This window comes from Cetorhinus maximus, unplaced genomic scaffold (genome assembly GCF_964194155.1).
Source record: "Cetorhinus maximus unplaced genomic scaffold, sCetMax3.hap1.1 HAP1_SCAFFOLD_550, whole genome shotgun sequence".
In the NCBI taxonomy this organism is placed as follows: domain Eukaryota; kingdom Metazoa; phylum Chordata; class Chondrichthyes; order Lamniformes; family Cetorhinidae; genus Cetorhinus; species Cetorhinus maximus.
Genome location: NW_027596492.1, coordinates 20,889 through 39,877, shown reverse-complemented (window position 1 = coordinate 39,877; position 18,989 = coordinate 20,889). Strand labels below are relative to the sequence as shown.

At 42.8% G+C, this 18,989-nt stretch overlaps 1 protein-coding gene across 1 annotated transcript in view; it reads left to right on the top strand.

Moving 5' to 3' along the window:
- Positions 1-18,157, top strand: part of LOC144674074 (uncharacterized) — a 33,427-nt gene extending 15,270 nt beyond the window's left edge. The window contains exons 3-8 of the mRNA XM_078535597.1: positions 6,628-6,732; positions 11,707-11,805; positions 12,450-12,527; positions 13,915-13,971; positions 17,629-17,681; positions 17,814-18,157. Coding sequence (XP_078391723.1) covers positions 6,628-6,732; positions 11,707-11,805; positions 12,450-12,527; positions 13,915-13,971; positions 17,629-17,681; positions 17,814-17,885 — 464 coding nt within the window. The 3' untranslated portion in view covers positions 17,886-18,157. The remainder of the gene's footprint in view (positions 1-6,627; positions 6,733-11,706; positions 11,806-12,449; positions 12,528-13,914; positions 13,972-17,628; positions 17,682-17,813) is intronic.
- Positions 18,158-18,989: the final 832 nt, after the last annotated feature.

The following is an 18,989-nucleotide window of genomic DNA, read 5'->3' as shown; positions in this document are numbered from 1 at the left end:
TGGGACACACCCGAATTGTTATGCCCCAGGTGACTCACTGTCTATATTCAGCACCCCCCCCTTTCTGTTGGTTGCCACAAGATTTAATCTAAAAAGGACCCCTTCTGCAGATAGTTTTTTCCCAGACTCAATCACGCTGGTTTTGAAGGAGCCAATTTGATCAAACGTTCCTGAGTTAAAGTTAAGTGTAAGTTCATTAACTACTAAAGGCAAGAAAGGATAAAATACATGCATATACGGTCATACAGACTAAAAGTAAGAATTTAGCTTGAAGTAAGTGAAGATATAAAGATTTATGGAACAGTCCTTGACTCGTGGGGAGTTGGTGATTTAGCGTTGTGGCTGTTGCGATTTGAGATTTCAGCAGAATTAACTCCGGTAGACGAATAGTCGGATTTGAGGTTCCAGTGGAGTTGACTCCGGTAGAGAGGGAGAGAGATCGAGATATCTGCAAAATAGCGATTTGCAGGGGTACTGTGTGTGGCTGTTACTCCTGAGTCAAACTTCCAGCACTTGCTTTCTCTCAGAGCACACACCAACAGAAACCGAAGCAGCCTTTCAGTTCACTTTTAACCCCTTCTTTGTATATTCCAAGTGGGGAGAGAATTCACAAATCTGTCTGGGCATTGCTCACAGGATTTCTTGATGAGATGATGCTCATCTCCCATTATGTCCCATTGGCTCTACCAGGGGGAGCAATTAGTTTCTGGAAGTCTTTAGCAGTACGTTTCCTGGCAACAACTGGGGTTCCATTATCTCTTAGGGAGTCACCCAGCAGCATTCCAGCCAATGGCTTGTGTGCATGTTGAAACCTCAGGTCTTATTTATAAAGGCCAATATTTCCGGACGCAATTTGGTTTCTTTCCTTCATTATCATGACGCTCCAAACTCACAGACACTGCTGTTTGCTGGTGTCAGCTGTGGCTCAGTTCATAGCACCCTCACCTTTGAATCAGAGGGTTGTGGGTTCATGTCCCACTCCCGGAAACCAAGAACTATGATTGTACTCGAAAAGAGTTGCAATCTGTGACTGTTGATAACTCGAAAGAGTTTCAATCACACATTGACCGTCACTTCCAGAAGTGGAGGCAATTGGCAGGGATTGGTTGAGTTGAATGTTTGCTGAATGCCAGGATGATTGGTCGAGAACTGATTGGCAGGTTGATGATTGACTGATTGGCTAAGCATCTATTAATGAGGGAAATGCTTAGATAATTAACCAAGGGGTGTTTAACTTCCAAATGATTGGTCATGAATGATTAGATAATTAGATGATTGGATGACTGGGGATTGATTGGTCAAGAAATGAGTGGATGGTTGGCTAGATATGATTGGTCAGAATAAATTGGTCTGGTGTCAATAGGAATCAGGGGGAAAACCCTCCACTGGTTGGAGTCATACCTAGCAGAAAGGAAGATGGTGGTGGTTGTTGGAGGTCAATCATCTCAGCTCCAGGACATCACTGCAGGAGTTCCTCAGGGTAGTGTCCTTGGCTCAACCATGTTCAGCTGCTTCAGCAAAGGCCTTTGTTCCACCTTAAGGTTAGAAGTGGGGATGTTCACTGTGGATTGCACGATGTTCAGCACCATTCGCGACTCCTCAGATACTGAAGCAGTCCATATCCAAATACAGCAAGACCTGGACAAAATGCAGGTTTGGGCAGACAAGTGGCAAGTAACATTCATGCCACACAAGTGCCAGGCAATGACCATCTCCAACAAGAGAGAATCTAACGATCAACCCTTGACGTTCAATGGCATTACAATCACTGAATCTCCCACTATCAACATCCTGGGGGTTACCATTGACCAGAAACTGAACTGGCTTAGCCACATAAATACTGTGGCTACAAAAGCAGGTCAGAGGCTTTGAATAATGTGGTGAGTAACTCATCTCATGACTCCCCAAAGTCTGTTCACACTCTACATGGAACAAGTAAGGGGTGTGATGGAATACCCCCCGCTTGGCTGGATGACTGCAGCTACCACAACACTCAAGAAGCTTGACACCACCCAGGAGAAAGCAGCCTGCTTGATTGGCACCATATCCAAAAACATTCACTACCTCCACCACCAACGCACAGTGGCAGCAGTGTGCACCATCTGCAAGATACATTGCAGGAATTCACCAAGGCTCCTTCCACAGGCCCTTCCAAACTGATGACCACCACCATCGAGAAGGACAAGGGCAGCAGATAGATGGGAACACCGCCACCTGAGCTTTTCCCTCCATGCCACCCGTCATCCTGACTTGGAAATATATCGCCGTTCCTTCACTGTCGCAGTGTCAAAATCTTGGAACTCCCTCTCTAACAGCACTGTGGGCGTACCTACACCAAATAGACTGCAGCGGTTCAAGAAGGCAGCTCCCCACCACCTTCTCAAGGGCAATTAGGGATGGGCAATAAATGCTGGTCAAGCCAGCAAAGTCCACATCCTGTAATTGAATTTTAATAAAATAATTGGAGGATTGTCCATTGAATGATTGGATGATTGGTGAATGCTTGTTGAAGGGGTGATTGGATGTAGACTGATTGATAAGTAATGAGTGGACAGGGACTAATAGAATGGGCTGTCCATTCCCACTTACTGGGTAGAATTTTACTGTCCCCTGAGGGTGGGTTTGCAGAGCATAGGATGCTCATAAAATTTCATGGGTGCCTTTCATGCAGCTTACCTGCCCACACCTGTCCATGGTTTAACAGGCAGCGAGTGAGGCCTTGTGTGGGCCCACCCACCCTTGATCCAATTGAGGTCCTTAAGTGGTCAATTAATGGTCTTTTCCCATCTGGTTGCAATTTTCAGCTGGTGAATAGAGGTTGCTGATGAGCAGGAAGCCCTGCCACCCATAAACCCCTGCCCCACTGGTCCTCGTCCATGTAACGTCAGATTGGGAAGGGAGCAGAAATAACTCACTTTCCGTTTACTGATTTAAATTGTAAACTCTTGGTTTCTTGATTTGGAGTAAGTTTGTCTCTGAATTGTAACCATTGTAGGGGGTGGTGGTGTGTGTCAGCTTCACCTCTGACTTCTGAGCGGTCCGAATCGCTCCCACTCCCTGGGTCCTAGACCTTGGATTTATTTGCAGATTATGACAAAGTGCAACAGACAACTGGTTTTGGTGTAAGAAAAAAAAAACTGGGTTTATTGAAGTCACAAATGAACTTATAACATTAGGATTACACTGAGATTATACTGACCTACAAAGTACACTTAGTTAGAAATGGGGAACACACGGCGTAATGAGGGAAAATCACACTACTAATCCCCTTACCCTTGTCCCACCCCCAAAACCTAACTAAATTGAAGTAGGAGAGGTCAGGGATCATGCTCACCAACCAGGTTTCCTTGACAGTTCGAAATCCAGCCAGGTAAGCCAGTTGCTGTTTTGGGGTACGCTCTTTGTGTCCTCTGGGGCCTGCCGTCCCCACGTGGTCCTGGTCTGTGGAATCTGCGAAGGTTCTTCAGTTGTGTGGAGGGCGCGGTTGTGAGTGGTCAATCTTCGTGGAGGGCTGCAGTTGCGGCCTTGTTGTCTTCGGTTGAGGCTGCCACCCTGTGCCCCTCGCCGGTATGTTTCCTGCGGGCCTGCAAACCTACAGATCTCCTTCGTCCGCTTGGCCCAGCTACCTCTCCCTGCTTAAACTCTGCTTCAACCGCTCCAAAACTGCTCACCCTCCTCCCCTTCGTAACTGGTGGCCCAGTTATACTGTTTTTCAAATTTCTTATCTCAATCCAAATCAAGGTTAGTTCTTTGTCTGATTTTGGTGGGCTTCTTCAGGTGATTGTTGTCTCGTTGTTTTTAATGGGCTTGCATGATGTTTATCGTTGTCTTACTGTCCCCGTAACTAGTCTTGAACTGAAAGCCATTGTATATGTGGAGTATTGATAGGTTCGCATAATTTCATTGATTGCTGCCTTCCTGCCTTAGTAGTTAGTAGCGATTATTTATGCAAGATTTTGATGGGCGTTTGTTTTGTGTAAGATGAAGTCTTTCTCTGGGTTGATTGTTTTAAAGGGAAGAATGTGTATTCTGTCTCCTCTCGTTGTCTGGTTTCAGGCAACAATACACACTGCACTCAACAAGCCCGGGAATGTCTAGTCCCAGGCCTTCGTGGGCCTAGCCTCCTGTCTGCAGGGTTCTACACTTAACTTAGCAGTTGGGTCCTCTGCCATAAAAGTTCAAAAGTCATATCCTTGTTGATGATTTGAAACATGTGGGAATTTTGAGAACCCTTCACCATCAATGGAATCTGAGTGCACAGGACTGCAAGACTTAGTCACACGTTACTTATATTGGTCAACTAACTTCAGGGGCAACCATCTGAAAACCATATTGGAAATACAGATGCAATGCTGTTCAGGTGGAAAACAGGAGCACAGGATTTGCACCCATCATTTCAGCACCAAGTGCCCAAGTTTTAGATTCTATTTTGACATTAAGACCAGGAAAATCATCCGATAAGGTTTCGGGATAGAACCTATGGAAGTGAGCTCTTTGAGATTAAATGGCTTTCTTTTCACAGCATAATACAGAACAGGAGACCATTCGACCCATCATGATTGTGCTGGAATCATATTTGTATCATTTTCTGCTGAACTGAATAATAATCTTTACCAAGAGTCATACGGACTCGAAACATCAACTGTGTTCCTCTCCGCAGATGCTGTCAGACCTGCTGAGTTTTTCCAGCCATTTTTGTTTTTAGATCATAAAACATAGGAGCAGAAATTAGGCCATTCAGCCCATCGAGTCTGCTCTGCCATTCAATCATGGCTGATAAGTTTCTCAACCCCATTCTCCCGCCTTCTCCCGGTGACCTTTGATCCCCTTACCAATCAAGAACCTATCTATCTCGGTCTTAAATACACTCAATGACCTGGTCTCCACAGCCTTCTGTGGCAATGAATTCCATAGATTCACCACTCTCTGGCTAAAGAAATTTCTCCTCATCTCTGTTCTAAAAGGTCTTCCCTTTACTCTGAGGCTGTGCCCTTGGGTCCTAGTCTCTCCTACTAATGGAAACATCTTCCCCATGTCCACTCTATCCAGGCCTTTCAGTATTCTATAAGTTTCAATCCGATCCCCCCCTCATCCTTCTAAACTCCATCGAGTATAGACCCAGAGTCCTCAAAAGTTCCTCATATGTTAAGCCTTTCATTCCTGGGGTCATTCTCGTGAACCTCCTCTGGAACTTCTCCAGGGCCAGCACATCCTTCCTGAGATACGGGGCCCAGAATTGTTCACAATAGTCTAAATGTGGTCAGACCAGAGCCTTATAAAACCTCAGCAGCATATCCCTGCTTTTATATTCTAGTTCTATCGAAATAAATGCCACGTTGCATTTGCCTTACTAACTAACGACTCAACCTGCAAGTTAACGGTAAGAGAATCCTGGACTAGGAGTCCCAAGCCCCTTTGCGCTCCAGATTTCTGAATTCTCTACCCATTTAGAAAATACTTTGTGCATCTATTCTTCCAGGATTTGCAGTATTTTGCTTTTATAGTAATAATAATAGGAGGCCACTCTCATTACAAAGTCTTTGATAATTTCTTTAAGTTCTTGACTTGTGATCAAAGTCAGGAATAAAAAATTATCAAAACATTCATTGTATGACCACGTTTATTTAAACAAGTAATCTTGAACAAGAGGGTTACTTTTATAGTTTTGCACATACCACAATCTTCCTTTTTCTTTTGCTATCCCGTCTTTTACACCATTTCCCACCTGACACAATGTGGATAGTTGGTTATTTCCAGGTCTCTACTGAAGGTCGCCTCCAACCTGCCACCAGGTGATGGTGGTGCATGGGGTGAGTTGTTACTGCTGCATCTCATCACCATCCCAGGGGAATGTTCATCCACACTTGCCCCAGCTCCCTCTGAAAGATTAACCTAGATTGTATATTTGGTTAGAGGTGCATCATGGTCATAAATACATATCAGCGTCTTCCTGCTCTAATATGTCTTGTAGAGCAATTACTGAGGAAGTATTATCAAGGATCATTGATTCTTGCTCAATATTATGGCCAGGAAGATATAGTACAAATCTTTTGTCCTAGTTTTTTTGCCTCTTTCCTCTTTTCCTCACATGTTGTGGTGGATATTGAAACTGTGATAGTGTGAACAATTGACCGTGAGTCACCAGCCCATCTTAAACTCTCTCCATTTTTATTTTGATCCATTTCCATCTGTCGCACAAAGTCAAAATCTACCCCATTGAATGCAGCTCTCGTTCAAATAGTCATTATTCAAGTATAACCTTGTAAAGGAGCAATATTCACCTATTATACAGCATGAGGTTTCACAGCTGAATCAAATCCTGAGCTTACCAGTCATCTGCACAAAACTCAAAGCAATTGTTGGAATGCAACCAGGAAGTAGAACCCTGTGTGATTTATATTTTCTGTTCTATAACTGATGGGGACTGAGGACAGTTGTGACATTCCAACATTCCTGAGTGAGGCCAGTTAACTTGTATCAGGGATTAAACCTATGATCTACTGGTTTGTATGGTTGGATACAAATCAGGCAGAAGGTTTATCTACTGGGTCATGAGGGGAGCTTAATTAGTTTCTTCTGAGTTAAACTATAAACTAAATGTAAAATCTGTGCTTATTCTTCTCACAGATTCTTACACTTTTCAACATACCGGTGTTGTTATTTTTGTGAGCCTGGCTTTTCTCCTTCTCATTATCCTGGCAGTGGTGCTGAGGATAAAGTGCAAAGCTGCAGGTAAGATAGGAAAATTGTTGCAACCAATTTCAGCTTTCATACATTCATTTGAATGCGAATGTGGCACATGTTTCAAGAAATTAAGAATTACAATTACACCTTGTTTATAATTTCTTATAATTAGTTATATGTGTACTTATAATTACCATTTATAATAAGATGCAATCCACTTGGATTACTCACAGCAAGTCCCGTCCTCCTATCATCCCTCTGCTTGCTGACCTACATTGGCTCCTGGTCAAACAACGTGTTGATTTTAAACAATTCTCACCCTTGTTTTCAAATCACCATGGCCTTGACCCTCCCTCTCTCTATAATCTCCCCCATACACAAACCCTCTGAGGTCTCTGTGCTCCTCCAATTCTGGCCTCTTGTGCATTCCCAATTCTAATTGCTTCACCATTGGTTGCTGTGCCTTCAGTTGTTCTGAGCTCTGGAATTCCCTCCCTACATCCCCCTGTCTCTCTACGTCCCTTTCCTCTTTTAAGACACTTCTTAAGACCAACCTCTTTGACCAAGCGTTTGGTCAATTGACTGATTGGGCAGAACTTAATGCTTTCCCCTGAGGTAGGTTTGATGGCAGTGGGGGGCATTTAATAGGGCAGGAAGTGGACCCCACCACCTTCCTGCCTCTGCCCCCCAAAGATTTTGTGGTACAAAAGCTCGAGAGTGGCCTTCCTGCCCTGTTGGCAATTGAGGTCCTTAAGTGGGCAATTAATGGTATTCACCCAGCGGCAGGTGGGGGAAGCTCAAAAACCAAATTCTTTAGGGGTTGCTTGGAGGTCTCTCATTATTGGGTACTGAGTGCCTGCTCGAGGAACCTGCTGTATCCGGAAGTTGGGAACTCACTGAAAGCCAACACCTGCCCTTGCTGCTGAACATCCTCCACCGCTAACCCCCACCCCACGACCTCCCCCCAACTCCCTCTGTGCCTGGGTCCCTGTGCAAACCTGGGCTTCGGGTGGGTGCATTACCAGCAGCAGCCACCCCTCCCACAGTGTCACTGCAGAGCAATGCAAAGCCTCCAGTATCTAATTAACTGACAGGCGGGATTTCCACTCCAGGTCCTTGATCCAGGGGATGGCCCACCGCTGCACAGTTATGTGCCTGGCTGGCACTTTATTCTCTGGGCCTTCCCAAAAGTAGGCAATGCGGGTCTCTCACCAGCTCACCAGCTAGAGGGTGAGATCCCCGTTGCCTACGATGAAAACTGCCCAATATCTCCTTTTGTAGCTTGGTGTAATACTTTATTTCATAATGCTCCTGTGAAGCACCTTGGGGTATTTCATTAACATTCAAGGCATTAAAGTGGTGTAAGTTGATGCTGATGTGGGATTACATAAACAGATGTGTTTGTGTCTCTGTTCTTATTCACTCATGGGATGTGGGCATGAGTGCAAGGCCAGCATTTATTGCTTTATGGCACTTGAGAAGATGGTGGTGATCTGCCATCTTCAACCTTTGCAGTCCATCTGGTGCAAGTACATGAATAGTGCTGTTAGCAAGGGAGGTGCAAGATTTTGACCCAGCAACAGGGAAGAAATGGTGCCATGTTTCCAAGTCAGGATGATGTGTGCCTTGGAAGAGAACTTGCTGGTGCTGGTGTTTCCATTCACCTGCTGGTGTCTTCTTTGGTAGAGGTCCCAGGTTTAGTTCGGCACTGCCAAAGAAACTTTGGCCATTTGCTGCAGTGCAACATGTACATTGTTGTCTCTGTTGCCATGGTGCACCAATAGCAGAGGGAGTATATATTTAGGTGGTAGATGGGGCACCAACCTGATGGACTGCTTTGTCTTTGATGGTGTTGAGCTTCTTGAATGGTATCCGAGCTGAAATCATCCAGGCAAGTAGAGAGGATCCTATCACATTCCTGGCTTGTGCCTTGTAGATGGTGGACAGGTTAGGAGAGTCAGGAGATGAGTTACTCTCCATAGAATTCCCAGCCTCTGACCTGTTCTAGTTGCCACAGTATTTTATATAGATGCTCCAACTAAGCTCCTATACTGAGGCCTGTAGCTCAGTTTCTGATAGCACTGTCAATAAAACCTTCCATCGCTTTTTAGATAATTGATTGTAAACTGAGGGAGTGGTAATTTTCTGGATTAGGTTTGTACTGCTTTTTTGTGGCCAGGACTTACCTGGGCAATTTTCCACATTGTTGATTAGATGCAGGGTATTGTAGCTGTACTGCAAAAGCTTGGCTTGGAGTGTGACTAGGCCTGGAGAACAAGTCTTCAGTACTACACCGAAATTATGTCAAGATCCATAATCTTTGTTGTATTCAGTTATTGCTTGATATCACTTGGAGTGAATTGAATTACCCTCCTCCTGTTGGGGACATCAGGAGGAGGCCGAGATGAATCATCCACTTGGCACTTCTGGTTGAAGATGGTGGCAAATTCTTCAGCTTTGTATTGTGCACTGATGTGCTTGTCTTCCCCAACATGAGGATGAGGATGTTTGTTGAGCCACCTCCTTCAGTTAATTGTCTAATTGTCAATCACCATTCATGTGGCAGGACTGGGGAGATTTGATCTGATCCATTACTTATGATAGAGCTTATCTCAGTATACTGCATGCTATTTCCGCTCTTTGAAATGCACGCAGCCAACTTGATCAGTAGTGTTGTAGCTTCACTGGGTTGGCAACACACCCTTTGGAATGCCTGGTGCTGGCCCTGGCATGTTCTCCTGCACTCATCATTGAGCCATGGTTGGCCCCCTGGTTCGATGGTAATGGGAGAGGTTGCCGGGACATAAGGCTACAGAATTTTTAAAAATTTGTTCTTGGGATGTGGGCCTCGCTGGCTAGGCCAGCATTTATAGCTTTCCTAATTGCCCTTATTCCAAGGGTATTTTTAAGAGCCAACCACATTTCTGTAGTTCTGGAATCACATGTCAGCCAGACCAGGTGAGGATAGCAGATTTCTTTCAGTGAACCAGATGGGTTTTTATGAGAATTAACAAGGGTTTCATGGTCATCATTAGACTTTTAACTCCAGGTAATTATTGAATTCCACCATTTGCTGTGGTGGGATTTGTATCTGGGTTCACCAGAGCATTGCCTTGGGTCTCTGGATTACTAGTCCGGTAACAATACCACTACGCTACCACCATCCTGTAGAGTGTGATTAGATATAATTGTCCTGTTGCTGATGGCCTACAGTGACACACAGATGCCCAGTTTCCAGCTGCTACATCTACTCTGAATATATCGCACTCATCGTAACACACTGGAGGGTATTTTCAATGCGAAGATGGGATTTCATCTTCACAAGGACTGTGTGCTGGTCACTCCTGCCAACATGGTCATGGACAGATGAATCTGCAACAGGTTTTTACGTCCTGTTGAGTCTCTCACTCCCTGTCACAGACCGAGTCTGGCAGATATTTCCTTCAGGAGTCAGCCAGTTCGATCAGTAGTGGAGCTTCCAAACCACTTTTGGTGACAGATATTGAAGTACCCATCCAGAGTACATTCCATGCTCTTGCCACCCACGGTGATTCTTACAAGTGGCATTCAGTTGGGAGGTATACTGATTCATCAGTTGAACGAATGTGGTAATCAGTAAGAGATTTCCTTGTCCATGTTTAACCTGATACCATGAAACTTCATGGGTCTGATGTTAACGTTGAGGCATCAAGGGCCACAACCTCCTGACTGAATGCCACTGTGCCGCCATCTCTGGTGGGGCTGTCCTTTTGGTGGTGGAAAATTCTGGATCATTGGCTGGAAGACATGATTGAGTGAGTATGACTATGTCAGGCTATTACTTGACTGGTCCTTGGTTGAGATCCCCAGATGCTAGTGAGGTGAATTTTGCAGGGACAATTGGACAGAATATGCTTTTCGTTGCTGGTGCCTAGATCAATGCTGGGTGGCCTGACTGGTTTGATGTTTATTTGACTTTCCTGCAACTGCTTGATACAAATGAGCTGTTTGCTCGGCCATGGGACAGTCGAGAGTCACCCACATTGCTGTGTGCTTGGAGACGAAGACAAGGACTGAATCAGGACAGAAAATTTCCTCTCCTGAAAGACATTCATGAACATGTCGGAGTTTGACAACAATCGGTAATTCCATGATCACTATGACAGAAACTAGCTTTTTACTGCAGATTTGTTAATTAAATTTAAATTCCTCTTGCTGCCATGGCCAGATTTGGATGCAAGTTTCCAGACCATTAGCCTACACTTTGAGATTACTCACCCCACAATGTCACCACTATGCTACCATTCTCATAGTGATTAGCCTATAACTCTATTACTGCTGTATCACACTACATCAAGGATGGAAGAAGGCGAACTGGATGGACATTAGTAAACTATTTGGATTTTTTTATCCAGTAGCTTCATAGTCATTTTTATTGATGACAACTCCTTATATCCAGATTTAATTCGTCAACTCTATTCAAATACTGAAACTGCCATGGTGGGATTTCAACTTGAATTTTATGGATTCTGGGTTACGGTTCATGATGACAGTATTATGTCCTCAAGATGTCCTATAGTACTTTACCACCAATCAATTACTTTTGAAGTGTAGTTACTCTTGTTACCAAGGCAAACAGAGAGTTTATTGACTGAATGAAGATCCAGAACAGTAAATGTGCTGAATCATCAGCGAGTCTGTTTGTCGTTACTGTTGTTTGATGAAGAAACCAGTGAGACATCCAAGTGAACGGGCTGTGTCATAGTTTAATATCTTATCCACCTGTGAAATTGCAGTACCTGCTCAGAATAGCACTGACATGTTAGCTTGGATTATGTGCTCATGTCCCGGTGTGGGGCTTGTGTCAAGTCAAGTATCATCAGGTCTGGATCTGATATTTGCAGAGATATCTATTATATTTTGTCACAATGTTTGTCATACCTGGTCTCATGGTCCATTTTGAAGCAGAGTTTATTGATAAGAATGTATGACATTTATAAGGAAAGCTGACTGTGGGTTAATAGGTGACCTCTATATGAACAGGTTTGGAAAGTCAAAGACCAAAAGCTCTGCGACCAGGGGAAAATACAGAAGATGCATCTCAGCTTTATTCAAATCTTCATGAAGTTCAGCAAATGCAAGGTAACATTTAAACCGTTCAAATAAGATTTTTACAAGTGCTGCGTTCTGTTTGTTCATTACAGTTATGTATCCCCATTTGTATTTTTCAATTACACTTCAAAAACACAGCAATTTGCACTTTTATTCTGTCACACCCAAATATCAGTTTGAATGCAAATGCAATGAATTTTAACCATCCTAATCAGTTCCCAATTTTACTGTTTGGTCTTCACTGCAGACCCTTGTAATCCAGGTACTTTCTAAACCTTAGTTTGTAGGGTACTGTGTTATATAGACTACTCAAATATTCCAATTAATAGCTCTTCTGAAACAATGGCTGCATTTTGAGTCCTTAACCCTTCCCCTCGATGTGTGGCTGTACATTTCCTGAGATATCACCCGACAACCATTAAATGTCTCCTACACTTGTCATACTTACTCTTGTTTTTCTAAAACCACTTGTGACAACTAGCACCAGTGATTCAGTTCAGCATGACAATCCTTTTTAGGCAATATTGGTTTGTTTCCTGGTGGTCTGATTCCATTTTCCAAATGATTTCAGTATGTCTCATTAGCCATGTAGCAGTTTTGTAGAAATGGCTGATACAACTTCTTTAAAAATCAAGTCATTGTCATGCCCTAATCAGAAAAATCTTATTTCCCAGGTGATAACGAGACTGCGGTGCCTGAGACGAGTAGATTCGATGAATATGCAGTTGTCAGTAGAAAGGCAGAAAAAGACAGTAAGTAACTGAATCATATGATGGCTCCATCTGTGTAGGTATTGTTAAAATAGAAACTGACAGATTTTATTTTGTTAAATTTTGCTTCTAGTTTAATACTTTGAGTAGGAAGCACTTCAGATCTGCAATGGTAAATACTGAGATATTTAAGACTCTTTAATAATATAATACTGGTCTGCTCAATACTGGCAGGTCTCAAGCACAATACAGAAACATATTTATTCAGCCATCCTGGTCATTGTATGTATCACAGGTTTACAATAGGAATGGCTGTTTGAAACTAAATATAATATAAAGCACAGAAAGAGACCATTCGGCCCAGCCAGAACACGTCGGCATGGTTGGTTAAAGTAGCAGTTAATGACCGACTGGGATATTTTAATTACCTACTCGACAGCTCCAAGGAGGGTGGAAAGCTAGTTCAGTGCTTGGACCATTGCTGTTCGTAATTTATATTAATGAGTTAGACTTTACAAACACAAACAATTTCTAAATTTGTGGACTATACCAAATTAGTCAGGGGAGGGAGTGATATTCAATACAGAGGAAGACTGCAGTAAATGACAAGAAGACATTAATAAACTTAAAGAATGGGCATATAATTGACAAATAAGATTCAACTTAGATAATGAGAGGTTTTATATTTTGGTGAGAATAATTAGGCTAAAAATTACTTGGAACATAATGGGATAGAGGAGCAAAACCCCCCGTGTGAAGCCTAGAAATGGGCTGGATGTTGTCAGGATCCCAACTCAACATCACGTGTTAGGATTTTACTCACACCCGCCTCTCCTTTCCCGTTAAAACTCACCCCCCACCCACCTCCCCACCCACTCCACCCAACATGTATCTACTCTGTCAAAACCGATTACAATTTTAAAGAAATCTACATCCCCCCATGCCCGACACCAGCCCACACCCCCAACCCACACCAGCTGCACCTCAACCTTCTTATTTCAAGATGCCTGCTGCCTTCCTGCCAACCATCGAATTTTCACCAGTTATAAGCCTCTTCCTTTGATCTAATACAAACTTTAACATCTTTGATTAATCAAAATTATGGCACTCTTTTCTGTGCTGTTTTGTGTGTTAAAGTAGTGCATATTTGAAAATTATTTATTAATTATTTAAATTGATTGTTTGCCATCATATAGTTTGATGGACATTCCTAATCTACCTTAGTCAACATGCTAATCATATCTATGTATTATTTTGCTTTTTTAGGTTTAAGACCCTAGTTGTGGACTTAACTAAATCATTTTCAAACTCAATATAAAATGTTATCATTCTAAGTTCACTTTAAAAGAAATTCACAACTTGTTTTGGGATGTGTTCAGGCACCACATATATAGATGCAAATTCTATATTTCTGTCTTATTCTGTGCAGATACAGAGAGAGAAGATATTCATTATGGATCTATTGATTTTCAGAAAAAAGCAACAGGTATTGAAACTTAACGTTGCAATTTTTTCTCATGTTTTTATTTTTGTGTTCTTCAAGGTGAGGAATGTTACTGCTGGGTAATAAACCTTATTTAGCCTGAATTACCTTGCGGCACCTGATGTCAACATCAAGCAGTCCGAGGGTAAAGCTCCTCATACTCGACCACTTCAAAGTGCTGAGTAGCTGTGGTTCAGTGGGGAACATTCTTTTCTCTGAGTCAAGGGTTGTGGGTTCGAATACCACTCTAGAGACTTGAACAACAAAATCTAGGCTGACACATCAATGCAGTACTGAGGCAGTGCTGTATTATTGGAAGTGCCGTCTTTCAGAAGAGATTTTAAACCGAGGCCCTGTATGCTCTCCCTGGTGGACACTAAAAAAAAGCCATAGCACAATTTATTGAATAAAGGGGTGATTTCCTGATTATCTTGGGCAATGTTTTTTGCTCAACTAACATCAATTAGAAATAGATGATCTGGTTATTATCTCATTGCTGTTTGTGGAAGTCTGTTGCACACAAATTGGCTGCAGTGTTTCCTGCATTACAACATGGAGCACACTTCAAATGTAGCCCAATGCAGCAAGACCTGGACAACATTCGGGCTTGGGCTGAGAAGGTGCAAGTAACATTTGCACCACACAAGTACCAGGTAATAACCATCTCCAGCAAGAGAGAACCCAACCACCTTCCCTTGACAATCAATGGCCTTACCATTGCTAAATCCCCCACTATCAACGTCAACATCCAGAAACTGAGCTGGACCTGTAATATGAATACTATGCTTACAAGAACAGGCCAGTTGGTGGGAATTCTGTGGTGGGTAACTGTAGGGGGTGGTGGTGTGTATCAGCTTCACCTCTGACTTCTGAGCGGTCTGAATCGCTCCCGCTCCCTGGGTTCTAGACCTTGGACTTATTTGGGGGTTGTGACAAAGTGCAACAGACAACCGGTTTTAGTGCAAGAAAAAAACTGTGTTTACTGAAGCCACAAATGAACTTATAACATTAGGATTACACTGAGATTATACAGACCTACAAAGTACACTTAGTTAAGAATGGGGAACACACGGCATAACGAGGGAAAATCATACTACTAATCCCCTTACCCTTGTCCCACCCCCAAAACCTAACTAAATTGAAGTAGGAGAGGTCTGGGATCATGCTCACCAACCAGGGTTCCTTGACAGTTCGAAATCCAGCCAGGTAATCCGGTTGCAGTTTTGGGGTACGCTCTTTGTGTCCTCTGGGGCCTGCCGTCCCCACGTGGTCCTGGTCTGTGGAATCTGTGAGGGTTCTTCAGTTGGGTGGAGGGCGCAGTTGTGGGCGGTCGATCTTCGTGGAGGGCTGCGGTTGTGGCCTTGTTGTCTTCGGTTGAGCCTGCCATCCTGTGCCCCTTGCCGGGATGTTGCCTGCAGGCCTGCAAACCTCCAGATCTCCTTCCTCCGCTTGGCTCAGCTCCCTGCATAAACTCTGCTCACCCTCCTGTGTCAGCTTTCAAAACTGCTCTCCCTTCTGTGTCCGCCTTCCCCTCCTCACTCCTGGCCCAGTTGTATGTTCTTTTGAATTTCTTATCTAAAACCAAACTAAGGTTAGTTCTTTGTCTGATTTTGGTAGGCTTCCCCAGGTGATTGTTGTCTTGTTGTTTTCAATGGGCTCGCATGACGTTTATCATTGTCTTCCTGCCCCCGTAACTAGTCTTGAACTGAAAGCCATTGTATGTGTGGAGTATTGATAGGTTCGCATAATTGCATTGATTGTTGCCTTCTTGCCTTAGTAGTTAGTAGCGATTATTTATGCAAGATTTTGATGGGCTTTATTTTTGTTTCTTTCTCTGGGTTGATTTTTTTTAAAGGGAAGGATGCATATTCTGTCTCCTCTCGTTGTCTGGTTTCAGGTAAAAGTCCATAAGTCATTTCCTTGTTGATGATATGAAAAATGTGGGAATTTTGAGAACCCTTCAGTAACTCACTTCCTGATTCCCCAAAACCTGCCCACAATCGACAAGGCACTTGTCAGAAGTGTGATGGAGTACTCTCCATTTGCCTGGATGAGTGCAGCTCCAACAACACTCAAGAATCTTGATGCCATCCAGGACAAAGCAGCCCACTTGATTGGCACCCAATCCACCTCAGTAAACATTCACTCCCTCCATGACTGACACACATTGGCAGCACTGTGTACCATCTACAAGATGCACTGAAGCAACTCACCAAGGTTCCTTTGACAGCAGTTTCCAAACCCACAACCTCTTGCAGTGGTTGAAGAAGGCTGTTCACAACCTTCTCCTCAAAGGTAATTAGGGATAGGCAAAAATGCTGGCCAATCCAGCGATGCCCATATTGGTGTGAAAGAATAAATTTTTAAAAAACATTCAAGTGCCTCAACAGCTAAGTAGAGTATCGTGGTGACTAAGGTGCTGGACCACCAGCCTGAAAGCCATAAGTTCCAATCCGATCATGTTATGTTGAGAAATTAAATCTAATCAATCCCAATATTTGTAGGCCAGCACCAGAGAACTTGTGGTAATGTCCCTCAGAGAAAGGCACCTACTTTGTGGCTTCAATGGGATGCTAACCTAAACCATGTGGTTAACCTTTAGCCCTCTCTGAAGTATATACTTGCTTCAATATAGAATTCTTAAGGCAGGTGGGGATGAGCAATAAATGTGGCTCTGACCAGGGTTAGCAACTACCTGAGAACAAATACATTGAACATAGGGACCATATTACTTCCTTCACTGACAATAAAGCATGCTAACTATTAGCATTGTGGCTAATTTTATTCATAGCATTGGTAATGTCTTTGCAATTGGAAATATTTCCGGAAAGAAGCTTTTTAATAGACAACCATTTTATTGTAACCATTTTTAAACAAACCATTGCAGTTGTTAAAAATGTGGAACCAGAGTCAAAGGAAAATATTTGACACCCCTGAATAATATCATGTCAAACATTGAACATGTGGATATAGAAGGAAACTTGTTTCAGCCCTCTGAGTACCAGCTTGTCTCAGGGTCAGCACACTTGTGTCTGAGAAGCAAGGTCACAGGTTTGAGCCTTGCTTCTTGCAGTCTATGCTGAGAGGGTGCTCATTGTTGGTGTGTTGCTGAGCACGGTGATTAAACTCTAACAGTATGCAAGAGGCTTTCACATGTCCTGAAGATGTGAAAGACACTGAAAACTTCTCCCAAATTGACCTAACTAAAGCTGATTTTCCTATGGATATGTAGCTAACACCTGTTGCCTGGGCATTAATGATCAGGAAAGGGGTGGTGATCTTTGACACTTGACTTCCATTCCTTTTATCGTGCCCATATTGCTTCAGTGGGAATAAGACTGATGAAGCATTTTCCACTACATCCGGCTTCATTTTCTTCCAATAACCCATCCAAAGGGCACCCAGTTCCAACAGCACCTGAATGAGCCAGCAATGGGTCATGCAATCTCCCAGCAATGATGGACGGAGCGTTGTGATGTTCCATGTAGCACATTGTGGAAAAGCCATGCTTAGTATGGATGTGAGTCATACAGATCAAACCTAGCTGTTGGCTGTATGAGTGAATGCCGTAAATCGAGGATGTTTCTATGCCAATTGTTATTTTTTTCCACCTGATCTGTCAATATTATTCATTAATTGTTATGATTTTGAATATCACAGGGAGCAGACAGGGAGAAGGGAGTACACAGCGGAACACACAATCTTCAGATACTGTGAGTACATTGATTCCTAGTCATGAAATTGCACCCTAAAATATCAATATCTACAACATTTGTAAAATTATCGATGAGAAGAGACGCAATAATCGATCACATGATTAGAAGTGATTAATTTCTGTCTTGCAGGAACTGGCTCCTTCAGAGGAAGATGTTTCACCTGTCATCTATGCACAACTAGCACAAGCACAATATAAATAATCTTCACAGGAGAGACAGGAATAGCTTGGAGTCAGGTATATAAAATATAACATGTTTCTGTGAATTAATATTTTTAACCACAGAAAAAACTGGAGCTTTCTTCCTATGCACCTACTCTGATTTAAAATAATCATTGCCTCATACTTTTGAAACATGAAAGCAACTGGCAATAGAAATTGTTCTCTTGATATGGTTTCAACAATCATTTCACAGCTTCTGCAGATACTGTGTAAAAAAGGTTTCATTATGAAAAATAAATTGAATGTTCCATGGTGCTCTGCCCACTCAATTAATATCTCAATTGTAATAACCAACAATGAGGATTCAACTATGCAATGTGTCACTAAACCTTGAGTTTCTCTTTATCTGATTGGGTCACTGTGGAACATTCATCCTTTTAACAGCAAGCAATATTTAATCAATTCACTCAGCGATCTTTGGTTACTACTGTGAGTTTCACAAATCAACCTCATGAATGCTTTTGTTATGCAAATAGATTTGGGAATACGACAATCTTTTCTCAGAAGAAACAAATAACTCGATGAATACAGATACTTAAATATTGTCTGTTGGTTTCAGGCCCATATTCTTAGGTGGAAATGATGACAGTACGCGCATTAATACTGTCAATCATATGTAATGGATTCTAAGTCACTGTGCTATTTCCTCATAACATGCTGAAGTGAACAGAATTTAACTTCACCACTAGACAATCCCCCAAATCTACATTAGCTGATGGTGTAATGATGGATTTGAAATTTATAGGTAGATGTTGGCACAGTGGTAATGTCAGTGGACTAGTAATCCAGAGGTCCAGGCTGGTGCTTTGGGACATAGGTTCTAATCCCACCATAGCAGCTGGCGGAATTTGAATTCAGTTAATAAATCTGTAATATAAACTAGTCTTAGTGATGGTGAAAATATTATTGATTGTCATAAAAACCCATCTGGTTCACTGATCTCCTTCTGGGGAAGGAAATTTGCCATCCTTACCTTTTCTGGCCTTCATGTGACTACAGACCCACAGCAATGTTGTTGCCTCTTAACTGCCCTCTGAAATGGCCTCGCAAGCCACTCAGCTCAAGGGCAATTAGGGATGGGCAA